Below are 25,713 nucleotides of genomic sequence, written 5' to 3' on the forward strand. Positions count from 1 at the left end.
TTTAGTTAAAATTAGTTATTAGTTTAATTTTTGTTCCCTAAGTTCGACACTCTACTTATCCAACTATACCACTAAAAGACAGGTTCACTGCCTTTGTGTGCTAAATTTATAATTTAAAAGTAGGATTAAAACCAGTGTATTTTACACACATCAAGTTTTTGGCGCCGTTGCCGGGGAACGGTTCAAAAATTAAATCTAATTCCTAATTTTATCGACCCTTTGTGTGAGTTTTTCGTGCATAAAGTTAATTTTTTTTAGCAATTCAGTAAGTAGGTTAGGATTTAGAATTTTTTAGTTTTTAGAAGTTTTTATTTAGTTTTCAATTTTTTTAGACAGGCTACTCACCGAGTGCACTCGCGCCAACTCGACGAGTAACCTGCTATTTGGCAATTAGTTTCCATTTTCATTCTGTTTCGTCTTTTGTTCTTTTTACGCGTTTGTCTCGTTCTGTTACAGGCTTTTCATGACCAGAGGATCCAGCACTCCACTAGTGCCCCCATTTCAAGACCCATAATCCGCATTGAGAAAGAACAAAGGCAAAGACGTGGAAAGCTCGAAGACACCTAAGAAGTCGCCTTTGTCTAACTTGAAGACGGTTTTTGGGAAGAAGAAGAGCAGCAAATCAGGAGCATCCATCGCCTCTTTAGCAAACGAAGACCCGATCAAAGAAGACACCGGGTACGAAACCGAGCAAGAAGAAGAACCTACATTCGGGCACGATTCTGATTCCGAAAACGAATTAGCTATTCTCATGGCTAACATTGATGAATTCCCCATGGGGGAATAGAAGAAGATGATACGCGATGATACTGGACCGGGACTTGTGCATCCCACAATTCTCGCAACTGCCACTTTTGAGCTAAATGGTCACATTATTGCTCTACTCAAGGAGATCCCCTTCTATGGAAAAGACCACAAAGATTCTTATAAACACTTGGATGAAGTCAATGATGTAGCTGATTATTTTAATGTTCCAAACGTGCCTCGTGAAACTCAGCTACTTTGCATGCTTCCGGTTACATTTAAGGGTGCTGCAAAGGATTGGCTCAAGTCACTTCCCCCCAGATCCATCACTACATGGGCCAAGATAAAAGAAGAATTTATGGATCAATTCTGCCCACCCTCCAAGATATCTAAGTTAAAGAAAGCCATAGCCAACTTTGAACAACAACCTGGAGAATCACTTTATGAAGCTTGGGAGAGGTATAAGAGTTTACTAAGGAATTGCCCACATCATGACCTTAATAGTCAACAAGAGGTCTTCATCTTCTATGATGGATTGAATGTTACCACAAGGCAATTACTTGACTCACAAGGTCCACTCACGAAGAAGGCACCTCCAGTGATAAAGCAACTAATTGAAGAATTCTCTAAGCATTCTAGAGAATACCATAATCCAAGAAATTATGTGACCAGGGGGGCCGCCTATGCAGCTTCAGAAGACTTGTCAGCAGTCATGGCTATGCTAAAAACCATGGATAGGAGGATGGACAAAATGGATCAAACGATACATGCTATTCGGGTGGGTTGTGAGAACTGCAATGGGCCTCATCTTACTAGAGACTGCGACTTGGATGAAAATGGCAATAAGAAGGTGTAAGTATGTTACTCAAGTGGGGACCGATATGATGAAGATTGGCGTAAACTAAAGAAGGAGTGGCTCCCTTATGACGAGTACAAGAAGGCTAAGGAGGAGAAGTACAAGTAAAGAGGAAGAGGTTTTTACCAAAAGGAGGAGCCGGCACAAGAAAGAAAACCAAGTTTGGAAGAGATGCTTACCAAATTTGTAGCTGCTTCAGAAAAGAGACATAATGATCATGATGCTGCAATCCAAGAAACAAGAACCATGCTTAGGAACCAACAAGCAACTATCCATAACATTGAAACGCAGCTTGGGCAACTTGCTCAACAAATCAATCAAAGATCACCGGGCGAACTTCCTAGTAAAACTAAAAAACAACCCACGAGGCGTGCACATAAATATAGTCACAACAAGAAATGGGAAGATAATTACTCCTCTGCCTCCCATTCAGACTGAAGCACCCAAAGAATTGCAAAAGGAGGACGCAAAAAAAGAAGACCAAGATCAAAAGTTGCATGGTACAGACCCTACTCGCCGAGTCCAGAATATGGACTCGACGAGTCCACTGCCAAACTCCAAAAATCAAATTCCTGAAAAGTCCTTTCAGCCTCCAATGCCATATCCAGCCTGAGCTAAGAAAGAAAAGCAGGAAGAGGAGTACCAGAAGTTTCTTGACCATATTAAAGCTCTTCAAATCAACATACCCTTCATCGAAGCAGTCACGCAAATGCCAAAATATGTGAAATTCCTTAAGGAGCTTCTAACCAGTAAAAGAAAGATGGAGGAGGTGAAAGAAGTAGTACTTAATGAAAATTGCCCAGCTTCCATGTTAAACAAATTACCAAAGAAGAAGGGTGACCCGGGAAGCTTGACTTTGCCTTGCCAATTTGGTAACTTGGCTACCATTCATGCTTTGGCTGATTCGGGAGCAAGTGTGAACCTCATGCCTTATTCATTCTTCAAGAAATTGGTCTCCCGGAACCGAGGCCAATTCATATGGCAATTCACTTAGCAAACAAAACAGTCACATTTCCAAGAGGAATATGTGAAGACTTATTGGTCAAGGTGGACAAGTTTTTGTTTCCCGCAGATTTTATAATTCTAGACATGGAAGCAGATCCTCAAGTCCCGATCATCCTTGGAAGACCTTTCCTCAACACGGCAAGTGCTATAGTGGACATGAGAGACTCAAAGCTTACCTTACAGGTGGGAGATGATTCAGTCACTTTCGGGGTTGATCAAGCTATGAAGCATGCGAGGAATAGTGATGATATGGCGTTCTCGATTGACATGTTTGATGAATTGATGGAGGAATGCGATAATGAAGATCCCAACAAGTCCACCAAATTTGATGAAGAATTTGATGCTGAAAAAGACTTACTGGAAATCGAGAGGCTGCTGGAAGAAGCTAAGTATGAAGAATTAGTGAAGAATTATGATAAAGCAACTCGCCGAGTAGAGTCGATCTACTTGCCAAGTCCATGTGAAGAAACAATTGAATTCGTAAATTCTGCAGCACACTCGTCGAGTCCCTCACCTGTACTCGGCGAGTACAACATGCAGAACGTAAAAACAAAGATCAAAACATTACCAGATCACTTGGAGTATGATTTCCTTGAAGATGGTCATCAAAAGCCAGTTATAATAGCCTCTGACCTCTCCGAATATGAAAAAGAAGAGCTAGTTCAAGTCTTGAAGAAGCGAAAGTGGGCCATAGCATGGAGCATTAGCAACATCAAGGGAATAAGTCCCTCTTATTGTTCTCACAAGATTAACCTGGAAGAAGGATCAAAGCCGGTTGTGCAACACCAAAGAAGACTAAACCCAAACATGCAAGAAGTGGTCAAGAAGGAAGTAGTCAAGCTTTTAGATGTGGGGATCATTTATTCTATTTCCAACAGTCCGTGGGTGAGTCTGGTCCAAGTGGTGCCCAAGAAAGGAGGAATAACGGTCATAACCAACGAGAAGAACGAGCTTATTCCGACACGAACGGTAACCGGTTGGAGAGTGTGCATTGATTATCGAAAGCTAAACGATGCCACTCGTAAAGACCGTTTTCCCTTACCGTTTATTGATCAAATGCTAGAAAGATTATCGGTCCATAGTTATTATTTTTCTTAGATGGCTTTTCGGGTTATTTCCAAATGCCCATAGACCCAATGGACCAAGAAAAGACCACTTTCACTTGCCCAAGTGGAACTTTTGCCTATCGTTGCATGCCCTTTGGGTTATGCAATGCACCCGCGACATTTCAAAGGTTCATGATAGCCATATTCCACGACATGGTGGAAAGATTCATGGAAGTCTTTATGGATGATTTTTCTGTTTTTGGATCTTCCTTCCATGATTGTCTCACTAACCTTGATCTAATGCTTGCTAGGTGTGAAAAAAACGACTTAGTTCTTAATTGGGAGAAATGCCACTTTATGGTCAAGGAGGGTATTGTTCTAGGCCACAAGGATTCCAAATCGGGAATTGAAGTGGATCGGGAAAAGATTGACACAATTGCCTAATTACCCCCACCAACTAATGTAAAGGGCATTAGAAGCTTTCTCGGACACGCGGGTTTTTACCGACGTTTTATATAAGATTTTTCCAAAATAACTAGACCTCTAACACAGTTTCTTTTAAAGGATGTACCATTCAATTTTACTAAAGAGTGTTTAGAGGCGTTTGAATTCTTGAAAGAAAAATTGACTAATGCCCCGATCATTATTGCCCCGAATTGGGATTTACCATTTGAAATAATGTTTGATGCTAGTGACTTTGCATTAGGAGTTGTCCTTGGTCAAAGGGTTGATAAGCACTTTCGACCCATTTATTATGCAAGTAAAACTTTAAATCCGGCCCAAGAGAATTACACCACCACCGAAAAAGAATTATTAGCCGTGGTGTATGCCTTTGATAAATTCCGCCCTTATTTAGTTTTATCTAAAACAATTGTTTTTACTGACCACTCTACTATCAAGTATTTGTTTGCCAAGCAGGATGCCAAGCCAAGATTGATACATTGGGTTCTACTTCTTCAAGAGTTTGACATCGAGATACGCGATAGAAAGGGAATGGAGAATGTAGCAGCCGACCACTTATCAAGGCTAGAAAACCCGCAATTGCAAGAAGATAAAGTTGGAGATGACTTACCGCACGAGTAAATTATGGTGACCATGGGAGAAGAGCCATGGTTCGCAGACATAGCTAATTACTTAGCTAGCAAGTACATCCCAAAAGATCTTACTCACAAACAAAAGAAGAAATTCTTTTCAGAAATAAAATATTACTTTTTGGATGAGCCTTATCTTTTCCAAAGTTGCGCGGATGGAATCATATGAAAATGTGTGTTCGGGAATGAAAGCCGAAAAATCTAGGAGCATTGTCATAGCAGGCCCACCGGTGGACATCATGGAGCACACTAAACTGCTAAGAAGATCTTTGACATTGGGTTTTATTGGCCCATAATTTTTAAAGATGCAGCCTAATATGTCAAAGAATGTGATGCATGCCAAAGAGCGGGAAAAATTTCATCCCGAAGCAAGATGCCACAACATAGTATTCAAGTGTGCGAAGTATTTGAGGTATGGGGGATCGATTTCATGGGACCATTTCTGTAACACCCATAATCAGAAAGACCAAGAAAGGAAAGGAAAACCCTAAGTTAAAGGGTCAACTCGTCAAGTCGGAGCGGGATTCGGGGGATCGATTAAGTAACCGACTCGGCGAGTCGGAAAAGGGGACTCAGCGAGTCCGGTCTGAATTGGGAAACCCTAAATCCGGGACTTTGTGCACTATTTAAACATCTCATTCTCCTTCTATCAGCCTCATTTGTAGCCCCCATTGTCCAGAAGTTATCCCACGAAACCCTAGTGCTCTCTTTGAGTGTGTGAGCTAATATTGAAGGATTTAAGTGTTCTTGAAGCCTAGAAGGAGAAGAAGGAGTTGAGGGTTCAAGAGGAAGGTTGTGGATCCAGAAGATTCATCTCTTTTTCTGTTCATTTTGGTAACCAAGTTCCTTCCTTGTCTTGTTATTTGTTAGATCTCTTCATGTCCCTCTTTATGAGATTTTGGACCAAGTATGATGCATTTCGGGATTTGGACGTCCTCAAGATGGATCCCTTCAGCCCTAGGTGTGTCTTGGCCTAGAGACCCATAAAGTATCAGTTTGTTGTGTGTTGGTAAAGCATCTTTGCCCAAAGCCCTAGCCCTAAAGTGTTTTAAGCTCATATCTCTTTGGTTTCACGTAAAGTATGCAACTTTACGTGAGGAATAGACTTGGGAAGAGTGGATCTACAGTTTGGAGCCCCAGCGTGGCTCGAAACGCCACTATATGGATTAAGAACTGAAGCGACTCGGCGAGTTACATGGGTGGACTCGGCGAGTTGGTTGAAGATAGGCAGGAACTCGACGAGTTGGAAGAACAACTCGGCGAGTCTGTTGAAGATTGCCTTGGACTCGGCGAGTCTGTTCTTGGACTCAGCGAGTCAAGTCGCGAAACCCCAAACCCTTCTAGTTAATGACTCGGATCAGTGAGTTGAGTGGGGACTCAGTGAGTTGGACAGGTCAGGACTCAGAAATCGGTAGACTCGACGAGTCAGGGGCTGACTTGGCGAGTCGAGTCGCGAATGAAAGGATTCTGAGGGGTTACCAGCAAGTTCAGCAGTACGAGGTGAGTTTCCCTTTGTGTGAATGGGTCTACGGCCACAATGTCAGACCATGTAGTTAGGAGTAGGAAGACCCGGGGGTTAGCTCTAGGCGCAGTATGCTAGAATGCTATTCAGGACCAAGGTCCAATGATAGCGGGCGGGTGCCCAAGGAATGGTTTATATGATAGTTTATACTTGTTGTATGTGTGATACATGTATGTGCCTGGTAGGGAGGTAAGTGTGGGTGAGGTCCCGTATCTCACCAATAGCAGGGTGTGGACGGTGTTCCACATCTCATTAGCAGTAGAACAAGGGTGAGGCCCAAGTTAGGGCAAGAGTGAGTGTGGGTTGGGCCCGTATCTCACTATCAGTAGGAGTGTGGACGGGGTTCCATGACTCATCAGTAGCAGGAAAAGGGCGAGGCCTAAGATAGGTGAGGCCTGAGGACAGGGTCCCTTAGTATATGTTAGCGGACAAGGCCCAGTGACAGGCGAGGCCTATGTGAAACAGATATGTATCTGAGCGGGGCTCGAAGCCAGGCGGGGCTTGGAGCGGCGGGGCCGTTGTAGTGAGCGAGGCCCGAAGTAGCGGGCGTGGCCCAGGATATGCTGTATGTGTTTATGCAGGGTATGTGGTAGGTTGGGGAACTCACTAAGCTTCGTGCTTACGGTTTTCAATTTTGGTTTCAGGTACTTCCAGTAGCAGAGGGAAGAGCTTGGGGTGATCGCATGGCACACACCATAGATTAGTCAGCCTGGGATGTTTTACTCTGATAATGAACATATGTTTGGAAATTATACTCTGAATTCATGTTATGACTTGTGATATGTTTTTCATGAATATGGTTTTGGTAATGATTTAAAGAAAAATTTTGGTACGAATTTTGGGACGTTACAAGTTGGTATCAAAGCCTTGGTTTGAGGGATTCGGACATACTCTCGGGTGTGTCTGAACTCAAACTAAGGGATTGGTTTAAAAATTTTCAAAATGAAAAGACAGTTTTGTAAAAAGAGTTTCTAGAAATGAACCAGTTTTAGAAAAGCGAAAAGAATTCAGAAAGAAAAGAATTTTGATAAGAGAAAAGGGTATGGTGCATGCAATCAACCGAGCTCAAGTAAGTACCCCAAAATACCCATACAAGTTTATGTTATGATTATCAGTTAGTAGAACAGCATGCTAGATTAGGACTAAGGATCTAGGGAGGATGCCTTATGTGCCTGTTATATGTGCTTTGAGTTGCATGATAGTGCTGATTAGACAGTAGTAGGATAGCATGTTTAGGTTATGCCTGAGTTTATGAGCTTATTTTGCATGCTAGTACAGATTCTTGATATGAGATTATGATTGCTTGAGTATGTTATGGTTATATTTTTCCTTGTCTGAATATTGCTTGCTTTGTGCATTGTGGGATTTTGAGTGATGGGAGTTAGCCATTAGGTGAATACGTCATGTCGCATGTGATCAGGGTTGAATAATCTCAGAGTACTGGATTTGGCCCTATTGCGTAGCTCTTGTCTGAGTCCAACCGTTGTAAGGACGAGTCTTTTACTCGAAGGATTATTTGAGCGTCGTCACATGTGATGGTATTCAGGTGATGGCTAATTGGCATCACAAGGAGGCCTTCAACGGCTGAGGGTTGGTTCGGTTAGAGTCAGAGGTTTCCCTAGGGTAAGTCTAGGATGAGATAGTGCTGGGAGCAGTAGTAGTAGAAAAGGGACCTGGTGGAGTCGAAGCAGTTCTTGAGGAAAGTACGGATAGATGTGGAAGGTAGTATGGGCCCGTACTACTGAGAGTAGAGGATTCGTACTCGATTCAAGAAAGGCCGAGACAAGACCGGGGAACTTGTAGTGTGTGTATGATCCCTCAGTAGTGATGAGTATTTTGATAGTATTGCGATATGTTTTCAGCATGGTGACATTGCGAGAGAGACCAGTGGGCGGATTAGGCACCAGAGAGGGATCAGGCTCGGGTTCAGGGACCGAGCTGCTCGAGGAGCGGATGAGAGAGTTGATATCAGCTGAGGTTACGTGCAGTATCCTAGATCAGACTCCTGTGATCTTTGGCACGGTCAAGGAGGGTATACTGGAGATCTTGGATGAGAGGCTGAGAGCCTTTCGTATCGATATAATGGCTTTGATGGGAGCGCGTACTATGACATTTCGAGAGTTCAGAGCTTGCGGAGCTCTTGATTATCATGGGGCTAGGGACCCCATCACTAGCAGCAGGTGGTTGGCCGATGTAGCCAACGCATTCCGTACGAGCCGGTGTCTCGAGGGGGACAAGTTTAGACTCGCCTCCTGTCTTCTGAAGGACAGAGCAAGGTATTGGTGGGAGGAGGTTGGTCATGCCAATGGTGATGATGTCGCGTTGGACGCGATGACATGGAGCGATTTCTCGACCAGGTTCAGGGCTGTGTTTTCGCCAATTATTGAGGTGCAGTAGCTAGAACGGGAGTTTTAGGATTTGACGTAGACTACTGAGACTATGGAGGAGATCACCGCCAAGTTCATGGAGAGGGCTCTTGTAACGCCCGTAGATCCGGGCTAGTCAAGTTAGAGGCAATAAGTGTCGAAAATGACTTTTCGACAAAAGATTATTTAGAATAAATAATTTGAACCAAGTTGCAGTATATGTCACAAGGTGTTTGTACATATAAAGAACGCCGAAATCCGAGTTATAACGAAGATGTTATGACCCGTCGAAGTTTCGCGACGGAACCGGCACAGCACCTGGAAGTGTAAATAGTGAATTTACGATAGAGTGAGTTTTAGACTTAGCGATATAAACGAAAATCGTATAGTATGTTAAACTAATAACATCGATAAAAAGAACGCCCAAATCTGACTTCGTATGAAGAAGTTATGATTTTTCGAAGTTTCGGATTAGCGGTGTACAACCCGAAATTCCAATATTAGATCGAGTGATTTTTAGCCAACATGACCTAAACGAGAATCGAATATCTCGTTAAGAGTAGCGTAACGAGAAAAAGATGGGCGAAAACGGACGTCGGATGAAGAAGTTATGAGGATTTGACGGACCAACCCTGTCCCGACCTGTTAATAATATAAAAATTAAAATCGAGTCAAAATTAGCCAACGGAGTCTAAACGAAAATTGTAGAATACGTTCCCACCTTCGTGTGGATATAAAGAACGTCAAAAACGAACCTCGTACGTGAAAGTTACAAATTTTTAAAGTTGAGTGTGCAAATTGCAAAATCTGATGCAAGATGGATGACGTGACCTTATCGCAGCCGTCCATCGCCGATCGTAGAGCGCCCTTCGGATCACGCCACGTCGCCTCGCTTCGCCTTATGTCCCGCGCCAGAGTTCGGTACGCCCAGCGTACCCTCGGTCCTTATCCTCTTCTGAAGTGCGAGACAGCTGGACGCAGCTGGACCCTATCCGAAGTTACGCCCCGCATAGCCAAGGATTACACCCAGCATAGTCCGAGGCCTCGTAGGGTATAAAAAGGGGGCGAGGGTCCCCACATTTTTCACACCATTTCTCATTATCTCTCTAGTTTCTTTCTCTCTCTAAGGGTTTTAACCCTCCCCTAAGCCTAGGTGATCCCCTAGCACCCTAAGGAAGCCCCGAGGCTCCCGGAGTCCCGAGAAAAAAGGGGTCTTTCAGTTTCGGAAATGCTGCTCCGAGCAAAGCCCGGTTTTCGTTAAAATCCGCTGTAAGTGAGCTACGCTTACGCAATTTTTAATATAGCTTCCAAATAATTATAGTAATGTTATTAGGTCCTTAAAATAATTATTTGGGCTATTATTATGAGTTATATTGAGTGTTATTTAACGCTTATATAATAATAATAATAGTCAGACTATTAATTTGTCGCGGTTATCGTTAGACTAAACCCTAGTGGTGTTGATACTAGGTTTTATCGAAGGAAATTGTTTTGAGAGTATCGAAGCGCTGTCTGAGTGCTGAGTCACCACCTTTCAAGAGAGTGCATAGTTACTTTCATCTTACACATAGATATGAAGTATTTTATATAAATTACGTGCTATGTGTGCATATTATCTGAGTACTTGTTGTCTATGCTAAATGAACGATTATATACATGTTTTAAATGATTTAAACTGTATGTGTATTTTATATCTACAATAATGTTGGGGTAAAACATGGGTAGATGTAATAGATGGAATATGAGTTGGATGATGAGTTGAGAGATGTTATAGACCATGAGGTGAGGGTGAGAAGTGGAAGATGTGAGAAGCCTTTTCCCAAACGATGGCCCCGTCATTCAGCAGAGTATGGATGACAACCACGGACTATTCTAGACAGTCTAGTGGAACACTAGCAGGCTCGCAACCTGTAGGTGTTGTGAACGATGTGTTCACCAGGTGTACTCTAAACCTTGGTGATCATGCAGACTTGATGCCTAAACCCTGGTGATCATGCAGACTTGATGCCTAAACATTGGTGATCATGCAGACTTGATACCTAAACCTTGGTGATCATACAGACTTGATGCCTAAACTCTAGCGACTATGCAGACTTAGTGCCTAAACCCTGGCGACTATGTAGACTTAGTGCCCATTGTATAAACCATGGCAACGATGGACTTCGTTCCGATTCCTTAGGATGATCCTTAGGAATAAATGAATGAGGAATAGCTGATTCTTAGGGTAGATCCTTAAGAATAATGAAGATAATGGGGATGGATAATTGGGTTGATTGTTTAATTGTTTAAACATAATAATTATATTATTGTGGGTTGAAAAACTATGTACTCACCAAGTTTCCCAACCTGACCCACTCAGTTTATTTATATCACAGGTGTTGAATAGAAGTCACATTACACTTAGAGATTTAAAAGAGATGTAGATCACTAGTGATAATGAATGTAAGTTCTGTTTATGCTTATGTTTCTGTATTAACAATGACATCCCAAATTTTTTAATATGAATAAAAATACTTTTCTTCGGAAACGCTTCGATAACGTACTTATCATGTTTTACTGGGAACAAATTCCGCAACATTTTTATTAAAAGAGGTACTCTGATTTTTATAAAGCATAAACAAAATCGGTCTTTTCTGGCCGTGAAAATGGGGATGTCACAACTCTTCTTGTACCGCAGTATGTCGCGGATGAGGAGATGAAGAAGGCCCGATACCACGAGATGTTGAGGGATGACATCAGGTAGTTTGTGAGCAGGTCCAGCTGCAAAACGTTGGAGGATATGATCGCACGAGCTAGAGAGGGGGAGATTGATTTGGAGCAGATTCGGAAGAGGAAGCCGGAAGAGGTTCAGGCAGTCACGGGTTCGGGCAAAAGGCCCAAGGGGTTGGATTCGAGATCGAGGGATTACCAGAGCCGCGGCCGATGCGGGAGGTGCGGCAGGACGCACGAGGGTGCGTGTAGGAGTGGTAGTGGTGGAGATTCGGGCTGCTTCAAGTGCGGCCGGACTGGTCTTCTTAGCAGGGATTGTACTGCCACCACCACACAGGGATCAGACTTGATATGTTTCCACTACAATCAGCGGGGCCACAAGAAGGCCCAGTACCCCAGTTTGTTTTCGGCGAGACGGGTGATAGCACCCGCCCCTGCAACTTTGAGGATCATAGACGGCCGTCAGGGCCGAGCAGAGGCGCCTGCGGTAGAGGCAGGGCTTTTCAGATGACTACCATGGAGGCGCGGGTAGTGCCGGACGTAGCAGGTGTGTGTCTTTCACTTCTCTGTAAATTTTCTTTTGTTCATGATTATATTGTTATGGTTCAGCATCGTTATGGATGTAAGTATTTCATAATTGTGTGGCTTGCTTGTGTTTTAGTTATATGCCATCTGCATGCCTGGGTTAGTATAATGGTAGTTAGGGGTTGTGCCCTATTGGAGTGAGTCACCTAGAATGCAGTAGCTATAGCATGATTATGTGGGACTCAGTAGTGTCCCGTTGGATTCAGGAAGGTGTTATCGGGTAACAAATTGGTTAGATCCCTAGCTGTGGCAAGCTTGGTTCATCAGCAGATTGTTTGCGGTATAGCGGAGAAGGTTGGGAATTCTTCTCAAGCATTGAGCAGTGAGGTATAAGCAGGATCAAAGTGGGGGAGAACCCGCCGAGTGTACAATGGTAAGAGCGCACAGATCCAGGATGAGTACACGACCTCTGAGAAAGAAAAGAAGTACCACAGCGATGGATGGGATGATGAGTTCAGCGTTGGGAGTTTGAGAGACTTCCCAACAGTTAGTTCATATAATCGAGATGTTAGTATCTGGTTGGAATTTCATGATGGAGGATCGCCTGTAGGACTCGTGTGAGTCGAGATGAGGACCTTGAGAACTGATAGCATGGGATACTTTAGTATTAGCAGTCAGTGGTGGAAGTGTTGTAAGACTATGGGGCAGCCGTAGCATTCACTAGCGGTCAGTGGTGGAAGGTTTTGTAAGACTGCGGGTAAGTCGTAGCATTCCTTAGGAGCTTAGTTAGCGGAGTGTGGGCGGAGGCTCGTATCTCCTAGTTAGCGGAGTTGGGGTGAGGCCCTTACCTCCTAAAGATCTGGGTAGGAATCCAGAATGAGTAGTGGTTGAGAATAGTAGGGAGCTTGCCTGTATAGCCCTTGAGAGGTGAGACCTTGGGATAGGCCGCTCCAGGATGTAGTTGGGTGAGACCTGTGGGCGAGGCCCGTATGAGAGTAGCAGTATAGGTGAGACCTGAGAGCAGTGTTGCTCAGTAGTATGGTTCGGGTGAGACCCGTGGGCGAGGCCCGTGAGCTTGTAGTAGCACAGGTGGGACCTGGTAAAGACCTTAGGGTCAAGTTAGGGGATCTGGGATCCCAGGACTTGTAGCGCCAGAATGGCAGAGTAGAGGGGGCGGTATTAGGTAGCCTAAGTCTCCTCGGAATTCGCTGGGAGCGACAAGAAGTTTGTGTTGGAGCTAGCGACCGGTGGGAGCCGGTAATCCAGATATTGATAGATCATTAGGGACCAGGGTGGTCTCGGTTCATCCGGAAAGCAGATAAGGGACAGCAGAAATTTTCAGTCAGTGGCAGTGTTCGTAAGCAGCTATGGTGGAACTTAATTAGTTGATCGAGGGGTGCTCAGCACCAAGTTATAGTAGTGTGAAGTGTCCAGTGGATACTGGCGGTAATGAACTGTACTGGAAGTAGCGGGGGTAATGGAGTTGGTGAAGGATAGGATCTTCACAGTGGCAGAGGAAGTAGTTAGTTATGGAACGTCGCCTTGGGAAGGCCAGAAAACGCACAAGGAAAGTCGAGTGAACCCCTATAGGTTCAGTTTCAGTACTCAGGGAGTACTAGAAGGATTGTCAGCCGAGTAAGTTGTGTTCCCAGAATGAGGCGGTGAATGAGACGATGAATTGGTGAGCGGATGTGGCCTTCCTGCGCGGAAGATGGAATGTATACCCGGTTTGCAATGGTATTCCACCAGGTGGAAGCAACAACTTCTTCAGGGAGATCTTTGCGGCATTGCTCCAAGAAGGTTTCAAAATCTTCGTTAAACATGGCATTTTGATCATAAATGCCAATTCTCCATGCTGCATTGTCGCAGCTCCCCACCAAGTGAAAAGGAAATAACATTGGAATTATAATATTCACTACCACCACGGAATGAGATGGTAGTGAAAAATTCCCAACATAACTCCGCGAAGACCGACTCTTGGATTTTGAATAATTGTAACCATCCATCACAAATGATGGTGGAATCCCCCACATCGCAAGCTTTTACCAAGTAAGGCGCCAATTCTTCCCCCAACCCAATCTTCCCCAACCAATCCCAATTTATTGCATTGGGGAGGTGGATCTCCTTCTCCTTTAGAGCTTCCACTCTGTTCTTAGCACGGGCCTATGATGATTTAGAAGTTATTTGGCGAAAAGAAAGCCATGGAATCTCTCCTTGGCTCTACCGCTCCTCCCCCCCCCCCCCCCCGTGAAGTTTTCCCTCTTCTGGACATGGTTACTGAAAAATAACATTAAGAAAGAACAAACAAACAACACCCAATAATTAAAACTGAACAAAACAGATATGTCAAGGCTCCTACTCGCCGAGTTCATGAACTACTCGGCGAGTAGGAAGAACATCGGGACCAGATTCCAATCGGACCATATTAGCTCACTTGAAACATGTAATTTTGCAGAGGGGTTTGCTGTACTAAGTCCATTAAACACTAATCCATATGAAATTTTGACTAAAGCCTCCTAATTCATAGTAAAATCAAAACCCTAGAATTAGAGAAAACCCCCAAATCCGAGTTTTGGCAAAATAAGGACTAAGAATCGATAAAGTTTCAATCTTTAACGAGTATTGAGAGTAAAAATCATACCTTTTCGCTTGATAGATGGAGATTCAACGAAGAAAGAAAGAAAGCTGGCGAAATGGCTTGAGAGTAGAAGTGCCCGGCGAGTATGAGTGGTTTGGTGAAAGTGAATAAATGAAAAAGAAACCCTAATTTACAGATTGTAAAAAAATCCGTGTACATGTTCTACTCGCCGAGTATAAACATATACTCGCCGAGTAGAAACGTGTATTTGTGATTATAAGGGAATTCGAATAAGTACTCACCGAGTAGGACGTATATACTCGGTGAGTAAAGCTTGCAGTTTGAAAAAAAAAACGTAATTTATAATTTTGAAACCACCACCCCACACTTTGAGCCTTGCTTGCCCTCAAGCAATCATTTTAAACATAATTTCAGAAGAAGAATGAAAATAAAACAGATCCTAAGAAATTAAAAAGAAAACAAAGGGAAAAGAAGTGCAAACTCTAAACTCGGGTTGCCTCCTGGAAACTCTTCTTTTTAAGGAGTCATTAGTTGGACTCCTTCCGTTCTACGTTTCTGCCATTCCCTCTAGCAACAGCCCTTCTTCTATGTCTTCATTTCTCGGGATTCCTTCTTTGTATCTTTTCACTCTATGTCCATTAACCTTGAAAGGGGTGCCACCTTTTGATACTAACTCTATAGCTCCATGTGGAAACACATTCTTCACTAGAAAAGGACCATCCCATCTTGACTTGAGTTTGCCCGGAAAAAGTTTTAGTCTTGAATTAAAAAGCAACACCTTTTGCCCTTCATAAAACTCTTTATTACCCTTGATCCTCTTGTCATGCCAACTCTTGGTTTTCTCTTTATAAATTAAAGAGCTAGTATAAGCCTCATTTCTAAGCTCCTCAAGAGCATTCATTTGCATCAACCTGTTGTTCTTAAGCTCCGCTATGTTGAAGTTGCACATTTTTAAAGCCCAAAAAGCTTTATGCTTGATTTCCACCGGTAAATGACATTACTTTCCATAAACTAGCCTATATGGTGTAGTACCAATAGGTGTTTTGAAAGCTGTTCGGAAGGCCCAAAGTGCATCATCTAGCTTTTCCGACCACTCTTTCCGATTGCTCCCAACCGATCTCTCCAAGATTCTCTTCAAGGCTCTATTTGTCACTTCAGTTTGCCCACTAGTTTGTGGATGGTAAGATGTAGAGAATTTATGAGTTACCCCATATTTCCTTAACACCTTTTCTAGTTGATCATTGGCAAAGTGAGTACCTCAGTCACTTATAAGAGCTTTAGGAACTCCAAATCTTGAAAATAACTTCTTCAAAAATCGCACCACCACCCGAGCATCATTAGTTGGTAAGGCTTGTGCCTCCGCCCATTTGGATACATAATCCACCGCCACCAATATATATTTGTTGCCTTTTGACATGGGAAATGGTCCCATCAAATCGATCCCCCATACATTAAATACTTTGCACACTTGAATACTATGTTGTGGCATCTCGCTTCGGGATGAAATGTTTCCCGCTCTTTGGCATGCATCACATTCTTTGACGTATTGGGCTGCATCTTTAAAAATTGTGGGCCAATAAAACCCAATGTCAAAGATCTTCTTAGAAGTTTAGTGTGCTCCATGATGTCCACCGGTGGGCCCACTATGACAATGCTCCAAGATTTATCAGCTTTCATTCTTGAACACACATCTTTGTATGATTCCATCCGCGCAACTTCGGAAAAGATAAGGCTCATCCCAAAAGTAATATTTTATTTCTGAAAAGAATTTCTTCTTTTGTTGGTGAGTAAGATCTTTTGGGATGTACTTGCTAGCTAAGTAATTAGCTATGTCCGCGAACCATGGCTCTTCTCCCGTGGTCACCAAAATGTACTCGTCCGGGAAGTCATCTCCAACTTTATCTTCTTGCAATTGCGGGTTTTCTAGCCTTGATAAGTGGTCGGCTGCTACATTCTCCATTCCCTTTTTATCGCGTATCTCGATGTCAAACTCTTGAAGAAGTAGAACCCAACGTATCAATCTTGGCTTGGCATCCTGCTTGGAAAACAAATACTTGATAGTAGAGTGGTCAGTAAAAACAGTTGTTTTAAATAAAACTAAATAAGGGCGGAATTTATCAAAGGCATACACCACGACTAATAATTCTTTTTAGGTGGTGCTGTAATTCTCTTGGGCCGGATTTAAAGTTTTACTTGCATAATAAATCGGTCGAAAGTGCTTATCAACCCTTTGACCAAGGACAGCTCCTAATGCCAAGTCACTAGCATCACACATTATTTTAAATGGTACATCCCAATTCGGGGCAATAATGATCGGGGCATTAGTCAATTTTTCTTTAAAGAATTCAAACGCCTCTAAACACTCTTTAGTAAATTTGAATGGGGCATCTTTTAAAAGCAATTGTGTTAGAGGTCTAGTTATTGTGGAAAAATCTTTTATAAAACGCCGGTAAAAACCCGCGTGTCCTAGAAAGCTTCTAATGCCCTTCACATTAGTTGGTGGGGGTAATTTGACAATTGTGTCAATCTTTTCCCGATCCACTTCAATTCCCGATTTGCAAACCTTGTGGCCTAGAAAAATACCCTCCTTGACCATATAGTGAAATTTCTCCTGATTAAGAACTAAGTCGTTTTTTTCACACCTAGCAAGCATTAGATCAAGGTTAGTGAGACAATCATGGAAGGAAGATCCAAAAACAGAAAAATCATCCATAAAGACTTCCATGAATCTTTCCACCATGTCGTGGAATATGGCTGTCATGCACCTTTGAAATGTTGCGGGTGCATTGCATAAACCAAAGGGCAAGCGACGATAGGCAAAAGTTCCACTTGGGCAAGTGAAAGTGATCTTTTCTTGGTCCATTGGGTCTATGGGTATTTGGAAATAACCCGAAAAGCCATCTAAGAAACAATAATAACTATGGCCCGATAATCTTTCTAGCATTTGATCAATAAACAGTAAGGGAAAATGGTCTTTACAAGTGGCATCGTTTAGCTGTCGATAATCGATGCACATTCTCCAACCTGTTACCGTTCGTGTCGGAATAAGCTCGTTCTTCTCGTTGGTTATGACCGCCATTCCCCCTTTCTTGGGCACCACTTGGACCGGACTCACCCACGGACTGTCGGAAATAGAATAAATGATCCCCGCATCTAAAAGCTTGAATACTTCCTTCTTTTCCACTTCTTGCATGTTTGGGTTTAGTCTTCTTTGGTGCTGTACAACCGGCTTTGCTCCATCCTCCAGGTTAATCTTGTGAGAACAATAAGAGGGACTTATTCCCTTGATGTCGGTAATGTTCCATGCTACGGCCCGCTTTCGCTTCTTCAAGACTGGAACTAGTTCTTCTTTTTTAGATTCGGAGAGGTCAGAGGCTATTATAACTGGCTTTTGATGACCATCTTCAAGGAAAGCATACTCCAAGTGATCTGGTAATGTTTTGAGCTCTGTTTCTACGTTCTGCATGTTGTACTTGCCGAGTACAGGTGAGGGACTCGACGAGTGTGCTGTAGAATTTATGAATTCAATTATTTCTTCACATGGACTTGGCGAGTAGATCGACTCTACTCGGCGAGTTGCTTTATCAGAATTCTTCACTAATTCTTCATACTCAGCTTCTTCCAGCAGCCTCTCTTCCAGTAAGTCTTTTTCAACATCAAATTCTTCATCAAATATGGTGGACTTGTTGGGATCTTCATTATCGCATTCCTCCATCAATTCATCAAACATGTCAATCGAGAACGCCATATCATCACTATTCCTCGCATGCTTCATAGCTTGATCAACCCCAATAGTGACTGAATCATCTCCCACCCGTAAGGTAAGCTTTGAGTCTCTCATGTCCACTATAGCACTTGCCGTGTTGAGGAAAGGTCTTCCAAGGATGATCGGGACTTGAGGATCCGCTTCCATGTCTAGAATTATAAAATCTGCAGGAAACACAAACTTGTCCACCTTGACCAATAAGTCTTCACATATTCCTCTTTGAAATGTGTCTGTTTTGTTTGTTAAGTGAATTGTCATACGAATTGACCTCGGTTCCGGGAGATCCAATTTCTTGAAGAATGAATAACGCATGAGGTTCACACTTGCTCCCGAATCAGCCAAAGCATGAATGGTAGCCAAGTTACCAAATTGGCAAGGCAAAGTCAAGCTTCCCGGGTCACCCTTCTTCTTTGGTATTTTGTTTAACATGGCAGCTGAGCAAATTTCATTAAGTACTACTTCTTTCACCTCCTCCATCTTTCTTCTATTGGTTAGAAGTGTTGGAATAGTGTCTAAGGTTGCAACTATATTAGGCAAGTATTTGACCCGGTTGTGCATGGTCCTTTTGGGTTGCCTTTACCATAGCAACTTGATAGGATGATTTATTAAGAGAGAATAAATATTATTAATATATTATGAGAATAATATAAAGAATAATAATATTGTTATTTGATTAATATAAGTCATAGAATTAATTAGAATTAATTTGGTGACTTAAAGAGATTAATTAAATAAGAGGATATAAACTGTCAATTGTTTGATAGTTAAACTTTAGACTGTAAATCCTTAACAGATAAGGATTGGACGAATTCTAGAGCTAAGGATAGCTCAAAATCGTCCAAGGTTATCTATGGTAAGGATATGGATTGCTTTAAGAGAAGATTATCCAACTAGGTTTTAAGTTGTTGGGCCTTTCTTTTGGGCCTTGAGGGTTGGGTAATTAATGGGCCATCCAAAGTCAAGCCAATGAACTAGAATAATTTAATGGGCCTAGGGTAAGGCCCATGTAAGGGGCTTGGGCCCAATTTGGAAAATTGGGCCATAGTTGGGCCTTAATGATTATATGATGTTGGGCCTTAGAATGAGACCATGTACAGGCCAAAGCCCAATATGGAAAATTGGGCCATGTGTTGGGCTTTGATTCCTAGTCGACTTTGGGCCTATGGATTGGGCCTTTGGCTTGAATAAGCCAAGCTAGGGGTAATGTAGTAATTACACAAAGAATGTACTTATGGTTATGTATTGGGACCCAATTATTAATTGGGTGTTATTTTGGTGTTGACAGTTCGGGAATCTGTCAGCCAACAGCTGGGGTCGAGTCTGCGGGACTTCAGCAATTGTGGGATTGTGTCTTCGGGACTTCAGCAGTGTGAGGTGAGTTACCTTCCAGTAGCGGTGGGTCTACGGCCACAATGCCGACCCACCAGTAGGAATTGTATGATAGATGTTTGCCTCTGTGATATTCATCTAGGGTTGCTACTACCTGTGATATGTTCTTGTGCTAGTATAATATGATGTTATGTGCTAGTGACAGTAGGGGGAGATAGTCTCCCAGAATACCGGTCGATAGGGCCGAAGGGGCGGTCATGCCTAGCCATGCTAGATAGATTATGTGATATATGTGTTATGTGGTAGTAGTAGGGGGTGAAATAGTCCCCAGTATCCGGTCGAGAGGACCGAAGGGGAGGCTAGCTCCCAGATATGCTAATCAGTATCCGGTCGAGAGGACCGAAGGGGAGGCTAGCTCCCAGATATGCTAGTCAGTATCCGGTCGAGAGGACCGAAGGGGAGACCAGCACCCAAATATGCTAGTCAGTATCCGGTCGAGAGGACCGAAGGGGAGGCCAGCTCCCAGATAAACTAGTCTGTATCCGGTTGAGAGGACCGAAGGGGTAGGTCGGGCACCCAGATATGCCTGACAATATATATATGTTATGTGATTGTATGGTATGCGATATGATGGGGGAACTTACTAAGCTTCGTGCTTACGGTTTTCAGTTTTGGTTTCAGGTACTTCGTGTTTAAAGGAAAGGAGTCGGCTTGATCGCAGCGCATCACACTATGGTTTTCCGCACATGAGATCTTTGGGATTACACTCTGATATTGTTTCATGATAACATGTTTGATTATTTCTACTTTAGTTTTGACATGACATGATGTTACAAATGTTTTATTACACTGTTGGTTTTATAATGACGTATTTAAAAATGAAATTTTTGGCCTGTATTTTTGGGACGTTACAAGTTGGTATCAGAGCCTTGGTTTGAGGGATTCGGATATATTCTCGGGTGTGTTTGAACTCAAACTAAGGGCTTGGTATGAAAATTTTCAAAAGTAAAACCATTTTATAAAAAGGAGTTTGAAAAGAATTAGAAAAGAGAAAGGAACTTTGAGAAGAACAAAGTGTGTGATGCATGCAATCAGCCGAGCTCAAATAAGTTTTCCCCAAGATACCCATACATGTTATGTTATGGTATGATCTGATATGATTATGAGAATTGCATGCTAGATTAGGGCTAAGGATCTAGGAGGATGCATTATATGCCTATTGTATGTGCTTGTAGACTTGCATGCTAGTACTGATCAGTCAGTGATAGGATAGCTTGTTTAGGTTATGCCTGATTGTATGAGCCTTTGAATTGCATGTACAAATTCCTGATTAGAGGATAGAATAATCTGATTGGAATATGATGGTTAGATTTTCCATTGTCTGAATGCTACTTTCTTTGTGCTTTGTGGGACTCTTAGTAATGTGAGTTAGCTATTAAGTGAATATGCTAAGTCACATGTGGCACAAGCTGGATAATCTCAGAGTGATAGATTTGACCCTATTGTGCATCTCTCATTTGAGTCTAACCGTTATAGGGATGAGTCTGTTACTTGAAGGATTATCTGATCTCTGTTGCATGTGGCTATATTCATGAGGTAGCTAGTTGACATTACTGGGAATCCTTCAGTAGCTGAGGGATGGGTGAGTTCAGGAACCTAGGGAAGCCTAGGAAATATTTCATTGAGTAGTGAGGCTCAGTTAGACTTGGGTGTACCAGTTGAGGAAGTGACTTGGAGGATCCGGGAGGATTGCTGAGGAAAGTATGGATAAGTGTGGAACGTAGTATTGGGCCTGTACTACTGAAAGCACAGGATCCATACGCGAATCGGTGAGAGTGTTGGAGAATCCGAGAAGCTTCGGGGACGAGTTGTGACCCGGGTTGGGGACAGAAGATATTCCAGTTGTTGCAGATTAGCCATTGGCAAGCGAGCTAGTGAGCGTGACAGGGTGTCAGACCCTGAAGGATATGATTTCCAAGAGTTGTAGATGCAGGATCGAATAGGGAGCACCCTGGAAAGAGAGGTGCGTGCCAGGTGCGTATAGTAGAGGGTCCTGGGAAGAGGCCCATGACTTCTAATCATCGGGTGAAAGGCCAGCAGGGCCGGAGTCAGTACAATGCGTACGAGAGAGTACACGAGTGAAAGGCCAGCAGGGCCGGAGTCAGTACAATGCGTACGAGAGAGTATACGAGGGAGTTTGTTAATCCAAGGGTTTAGGTAGCCACAGGTGTGGCAGGGTTTGTCATGTCTACAGAAGGTGACCAGTATTTCCCCAGACGTTGCGAGTATGTCATCTTCTATTGGTATTAGATGGATGTTGGGGATACGTATCGCGTTGGAATTGTGAGTGAGTTTGGATAAGTCAGACCTCGGGTCGGTTTTCTGCTAGCATTTGGGTTATCAAGGATCATATATGCAATCAGGCATTTCGAAAGGTCCTTGATGAACCCACAGAGGGACGCATCTTGCGGAGTGGGTTCCGCGCGTACCGTTATCACTTCGAATCCTTGTCGGGATCTATGCATGAGTATTATTTAGAGGATACTCGGTCAGGAGTAGAGCAGTAGTTCTCCAGTGAAGTCAGTGTTCAGTGGTTCTATCATGGTTTAGGTATGGTCGACAATTATCTATGAATGAACTTTGGAGTTCAAGGCACTACCGTTGCTAGGACAGGACTGGTAGCATGAAGAGGGTAGTGACAGTTGCGGGTGTTAGATGTATAAGTGTTCGGACATTGGATGTTCAAGAGAAATTCACTTTCGCATGGGTTGTGCTCGGTTAGAGTTCAATGGTATTGCAAGATTGGGAGTGGGATGAGGATTCGTCAGCTAGAGTGATGATTAAGGTCTTCAATTGACAGCATATTAGATGGATTGAGGTGTCAGACTGGATCAGATTTCAAGAATACTCATCGAGATTCCGAGGATGGGAGATCTCAAGGTTTAATCGGCGATTAAGTGCTAGCAATGGCAGCCACAGGTTGTTATCAGTGGGATATTAGAAAGCGAGAAGGATCGGGAATCCTTCAATTCTCATGTAATGTGAAGAATTAGTCGAATCTAAGTGGGGGAGAGAATTTTTATAAAGTTCTCCAACTGTGAGTTCTGGTTGCGCAAGGTGCAATCTCTTGGCCACCTTGTCAATCAGAAGGGTATTCTAGTCGATCCGGCCAAGGTGGAGGCCGTGATGCAGTGGGAGATTCCGAGGTCTCCATCTGAGATTCGGAATTCCCCTTGTATAGCGGGTTATTACCGGAGATTTTTACAGGACTTCTCCGAGATTGTGGGTCCTTTGACCCGACTGACCAAGAAGTCCATGGCCCTTCGCTGGGGGCCTAGGCAACAGGCAGCCTTCGAGGCTCTCAGACAGCGGTTGTGTGAGGCACCGATTCTCACCCTGCCAGAGGGTGTAGATGATTTTGTGGTTTACTGTGACGCTTTTATCATGGGCATGGGTACGGTACTGATATAGTAGGATCACGTGATAGCAGGTTTCGGGAACCAGGTTAGAGTTCTGGTTAGGACCATAGTTCAGTGATGTGATAGGTCGAGTGCGTGTTCGACCTGGTATGGAAAGTGTTGTAAGACTACGGGGGTAGCCGTAGCATTCACTAGTAGTCAGATAGTATGGAAAGTATCGTAAGACTACGGGGGTAGCCGTAGCATTCACTAGTAGTCAAATAGTATGGAAAGTGTTGTAAGAGTACGGGGTTAACCGTAGCATTCACTAGTAGTCAGATAGTATGGAAAGTGTCGTAAGACTATGGGGGTAGCCGTAGCATTCACTAGTAATCAGATAGTATGGAAAGTGTTGTAAGACTACGGGGGTAGCCGTAGCATTCACTAGTAGTCAGATAGTATGGAAAGTGTTGTAAGACTACGGGGGTAGCCGTAGCATTCACAAACATTCAGATAGTATTATAGTGTTGTAAGTTTGCGGGTGTAGTCGTAGCATTCACTAGGTTGGTAGGTAGCATGAGCGTGTTGTTAGAACGCGGAAGGAACAGTAGTACCCACCAGTTCAGGTGTAGCAGTGAGGATATGGAAATCCACATAGTGGATTTCGGTATTACCCAGAGTGATTAGATCTGGTTGATCAAGTGATAAGACTGTAGGAACGCCACTACAGTTATGAGATCAGGGGAGCAATGGACTGCTTAAGGTCGTTTGTAATGTAAGACTACCATTAGTTAGGTAGCAATCACTTTTAGTCCTGAATTTGAATATGTCAGGATTCTATGCATGGACCCGATCGGTTAGATCAGAAAGTAGTAGAGTCATAGTGGCATAATAACTAGTGGCAACTAGTTCCAAAGAAGGATTTCGTTCAGAAGTCGTGTGAGGCGACTAAGTAGGGAGTCCTTTGGCTCCGCAGCCGGGTGGAAACCCAATATTTCAGAGGATTGGCAAGTGAATTGAAACCCAGGAGGCCTCGATAGCTTTTGGTAAGCAGCCATGTAGCAGCGTATACTGCTTCAGGTAGTTAAGTGTTCAGGAAGTTTCAACGTTTGGTCAGTGATAGTATGTGTGTTTTAGTTGCATATGCGCACGGAATAGCTGGTTTGTTAGGGAGTGACAAGTCACTCCCAGCGGGATTAGCTGAGCCTCGACCAAGAATAAGTGATCTGCAAGGATAATTAGGTTTGTGAACCTGTTTTATAATGGGAGCTTCGAGCTATTAAAAGTTGAGTAGTTGGTCGAGGGATAAACAGACTAGATTCAACGATAATGGTTCAGTATGAGTGGTCTGTTAGGGATTCAGATCATCTCAAGACAGCTGACTTCAGACGGAATAGACGAGATATGGTTGCGAGGAATTCGTTCACCAGTGGATTTTAGGGTTGTACGAGGATTGGTCATGGCTACCCTAGGAAGGCTAGGGCGTGCCCAGGTTGGTGACCATGCTACTAGAGTGGTTGGGCGAGTAAGGAATTGTAAGGAATGATTTCGAGGACGAAATCTAATTTAAGTGGGGGAGAGTTGTAACACCCTGTTTATTTATTACATAAATAAATAAATTAATGATCGAAATATAGCCCTAAAATCAATAATTATTAAGCAATGTGTAATTTCGAGGAACTAATTGTAAATATTTGAGAAGTCAAGGGTTAAAAGTGTATGTTTTGGATGGGTTCCGTAAAGAATTATGAGGGCAGCGATTACTTGGTAATTATTTGGACTTCTTTTGAAAATAGTTTGTAGGGGAGGGGCTATTTTAGTAGTAAAATCCGGACTTCAATTGTAAAGGATTTGCATAGGATGGGTTAAAAGGGTAAATTATAGACTTGATATGGAAAGAATTTTATGGAGAGAGACTGATCTTGACATTATGGCATTAAATTTGAAGGGCACGGGTATAAACCATTAGCATGTGCCAGTTGCCACAAAACCCTAACCCTATCTAAGGATGCAGCCGTCACCCACCTTTACTCCACCCTCACCGGCGCCACCATCTCCGGATCTCCCTTCTGTCGTTCGTCAAATCTCCAGCCGCACACGTCGTTCCCGTTTCTGATCGAGCAAGACTATCAGACGCAACCGCTATAGCCTCGCCGCCTTGTCATTGAACGTCATCGTCACCTCCTCTGCTGCCCCGATTAAGTCGCGAACGGACGAAGAAACCCCCCCCCCCCCAAGAACGAAGTCAGAACTGTGAACGGCAGGCATAAGTCGAGTGCGATCGGAATGCTCGCGGTGAAGCCATCTTTCACCTCCTTTACCCCTTCTAGCTGTTTGAGGCCATAACCGCCGTTGGTTGCCATTTAGTGGCGTTCCGGCGGTGTTCTGCCACCTGGGAAGCAAGATAACCCGCCACCACCACCGTGAATCGTTGCTGCAACTGTTCTTGAGTTCGTGTGGGTGTGTGTTTCTCGGCTGTAAATCAAAAGAACTCCCGCCACCACCATGAGGTGGTGGCTGTTATTGCAAGATGTTGCTATCACCTCCGCCACTGTCGTGGTTTTGTACTTCCGCCGTCGCCAACCGCCACCAAGAGGATGGTTGGACCTTTTTGCAAGCAAGAGAAGTGTATGGATGTTTGTTCTTTCTATAGCATGTGTTGTGTGTAGCTTGTTGGTCGGAAAAGCCGCTGCCACCACCGTGAGGTGGTGGCTGCCACCATAATCCGCCATGGGTACGTGTTGATGTAGTTAGTGT

At 43.4% G+C, this 25,713-nt stretch overlaps 2 protein-coding genes and 1 non-coding gene across 3 annotated transcripts; all 3 read right to left on the reverse strand.

The window, feature by feature from the left end:
* Positions 1-1,135: 1,135 nt before the first annotated feature.
* Positions 1,136-1,242, reverse strand: LOC111890829 (small nucleolar RNA R71). The gene has a single exon (XR_002850023.1). It is a non-coding gene; the product is annotated as a small nucleolar RNA R71 (small nucleolar RNA).
* Positions 1,243-15,010: 13,768 nt separating this feature from the next.
* On the reverse strand, positions 15,011-15,412 carry LOC111890824 (uncharacterized). Its single transcript, XM_023886904.1, has one exon. The coding sequence runs from the start codon at positions 15,410-15,412 to the stop codon at positions 15,011-15,013; it is 402 nt and encodes a 133-aa protein (XP_023742672.1).
* Positions 15,413-15,721: 309 nt separating this feature from the next.
* Positions 15,722-18,706, reverse strand: LOC128127387 (uncharacterized). Its single transcript, XM_052765869.1, has 3 exons — positions 16,754-18,706; positions 16,276-16,498; positions 15,722-16,020 (listed from the first exon to the last, which is right to left on the reverse strand). Exons 1-3 carry the CDS (start codon positions 18,704-18,706, stop codon positions 15,722-15,724), a joined length of 2,475 nt encoding a protein of 824 aa, XP_052621829.1.
* Between the last annotated feature and the right edge of the window lie 7,007 nt (positions 18,707-25,713).

The sequence above is a fragment of the Lactuca sativa genome, chromosome 7, assembly GCF_002870075.4.
Source record: "Lactuca sativa cultivar Salinas chromosome 7, Lsat_Salinas_v11, whole genome shotgun sequence".
NCBI lineage: Eukaryota > Viridiplantae > Streptophyta > Magnoliopsida > Asterales > Asteraceae > Lactuca > Lactuca sativa.

Coding starts and splice junctions, on each gene's coding strand:
- LOC111890824 (XM_023886904.1), bottom strand. CDS start 15,412: ATGTGCAACTTCAACATAGCGGAGCTTAAGAACAACAGGTTGATGCAA.
- LOC128127387 (XM_052765869.1), bottom strand. CDS start 18,706: ATGGAGGAGGTGAAAGAAGTAGTACTTAATGAAATTTGCTCAGCTGCC. Junction 16,499..16,753: donor TTATTGCCCCGAATTGGGAT/GTACCATTTAAA, acceptor TTTTCCAAGCAG/GATGCCAAGCCAAGATTGAT. Junction 16,021..16,275: donor CATAGCTAATTACTTAGCTA/GCAAGTACATCC, acceptor CAATTTTTAAAG/ATGCAGCCCAATACGTCAAA.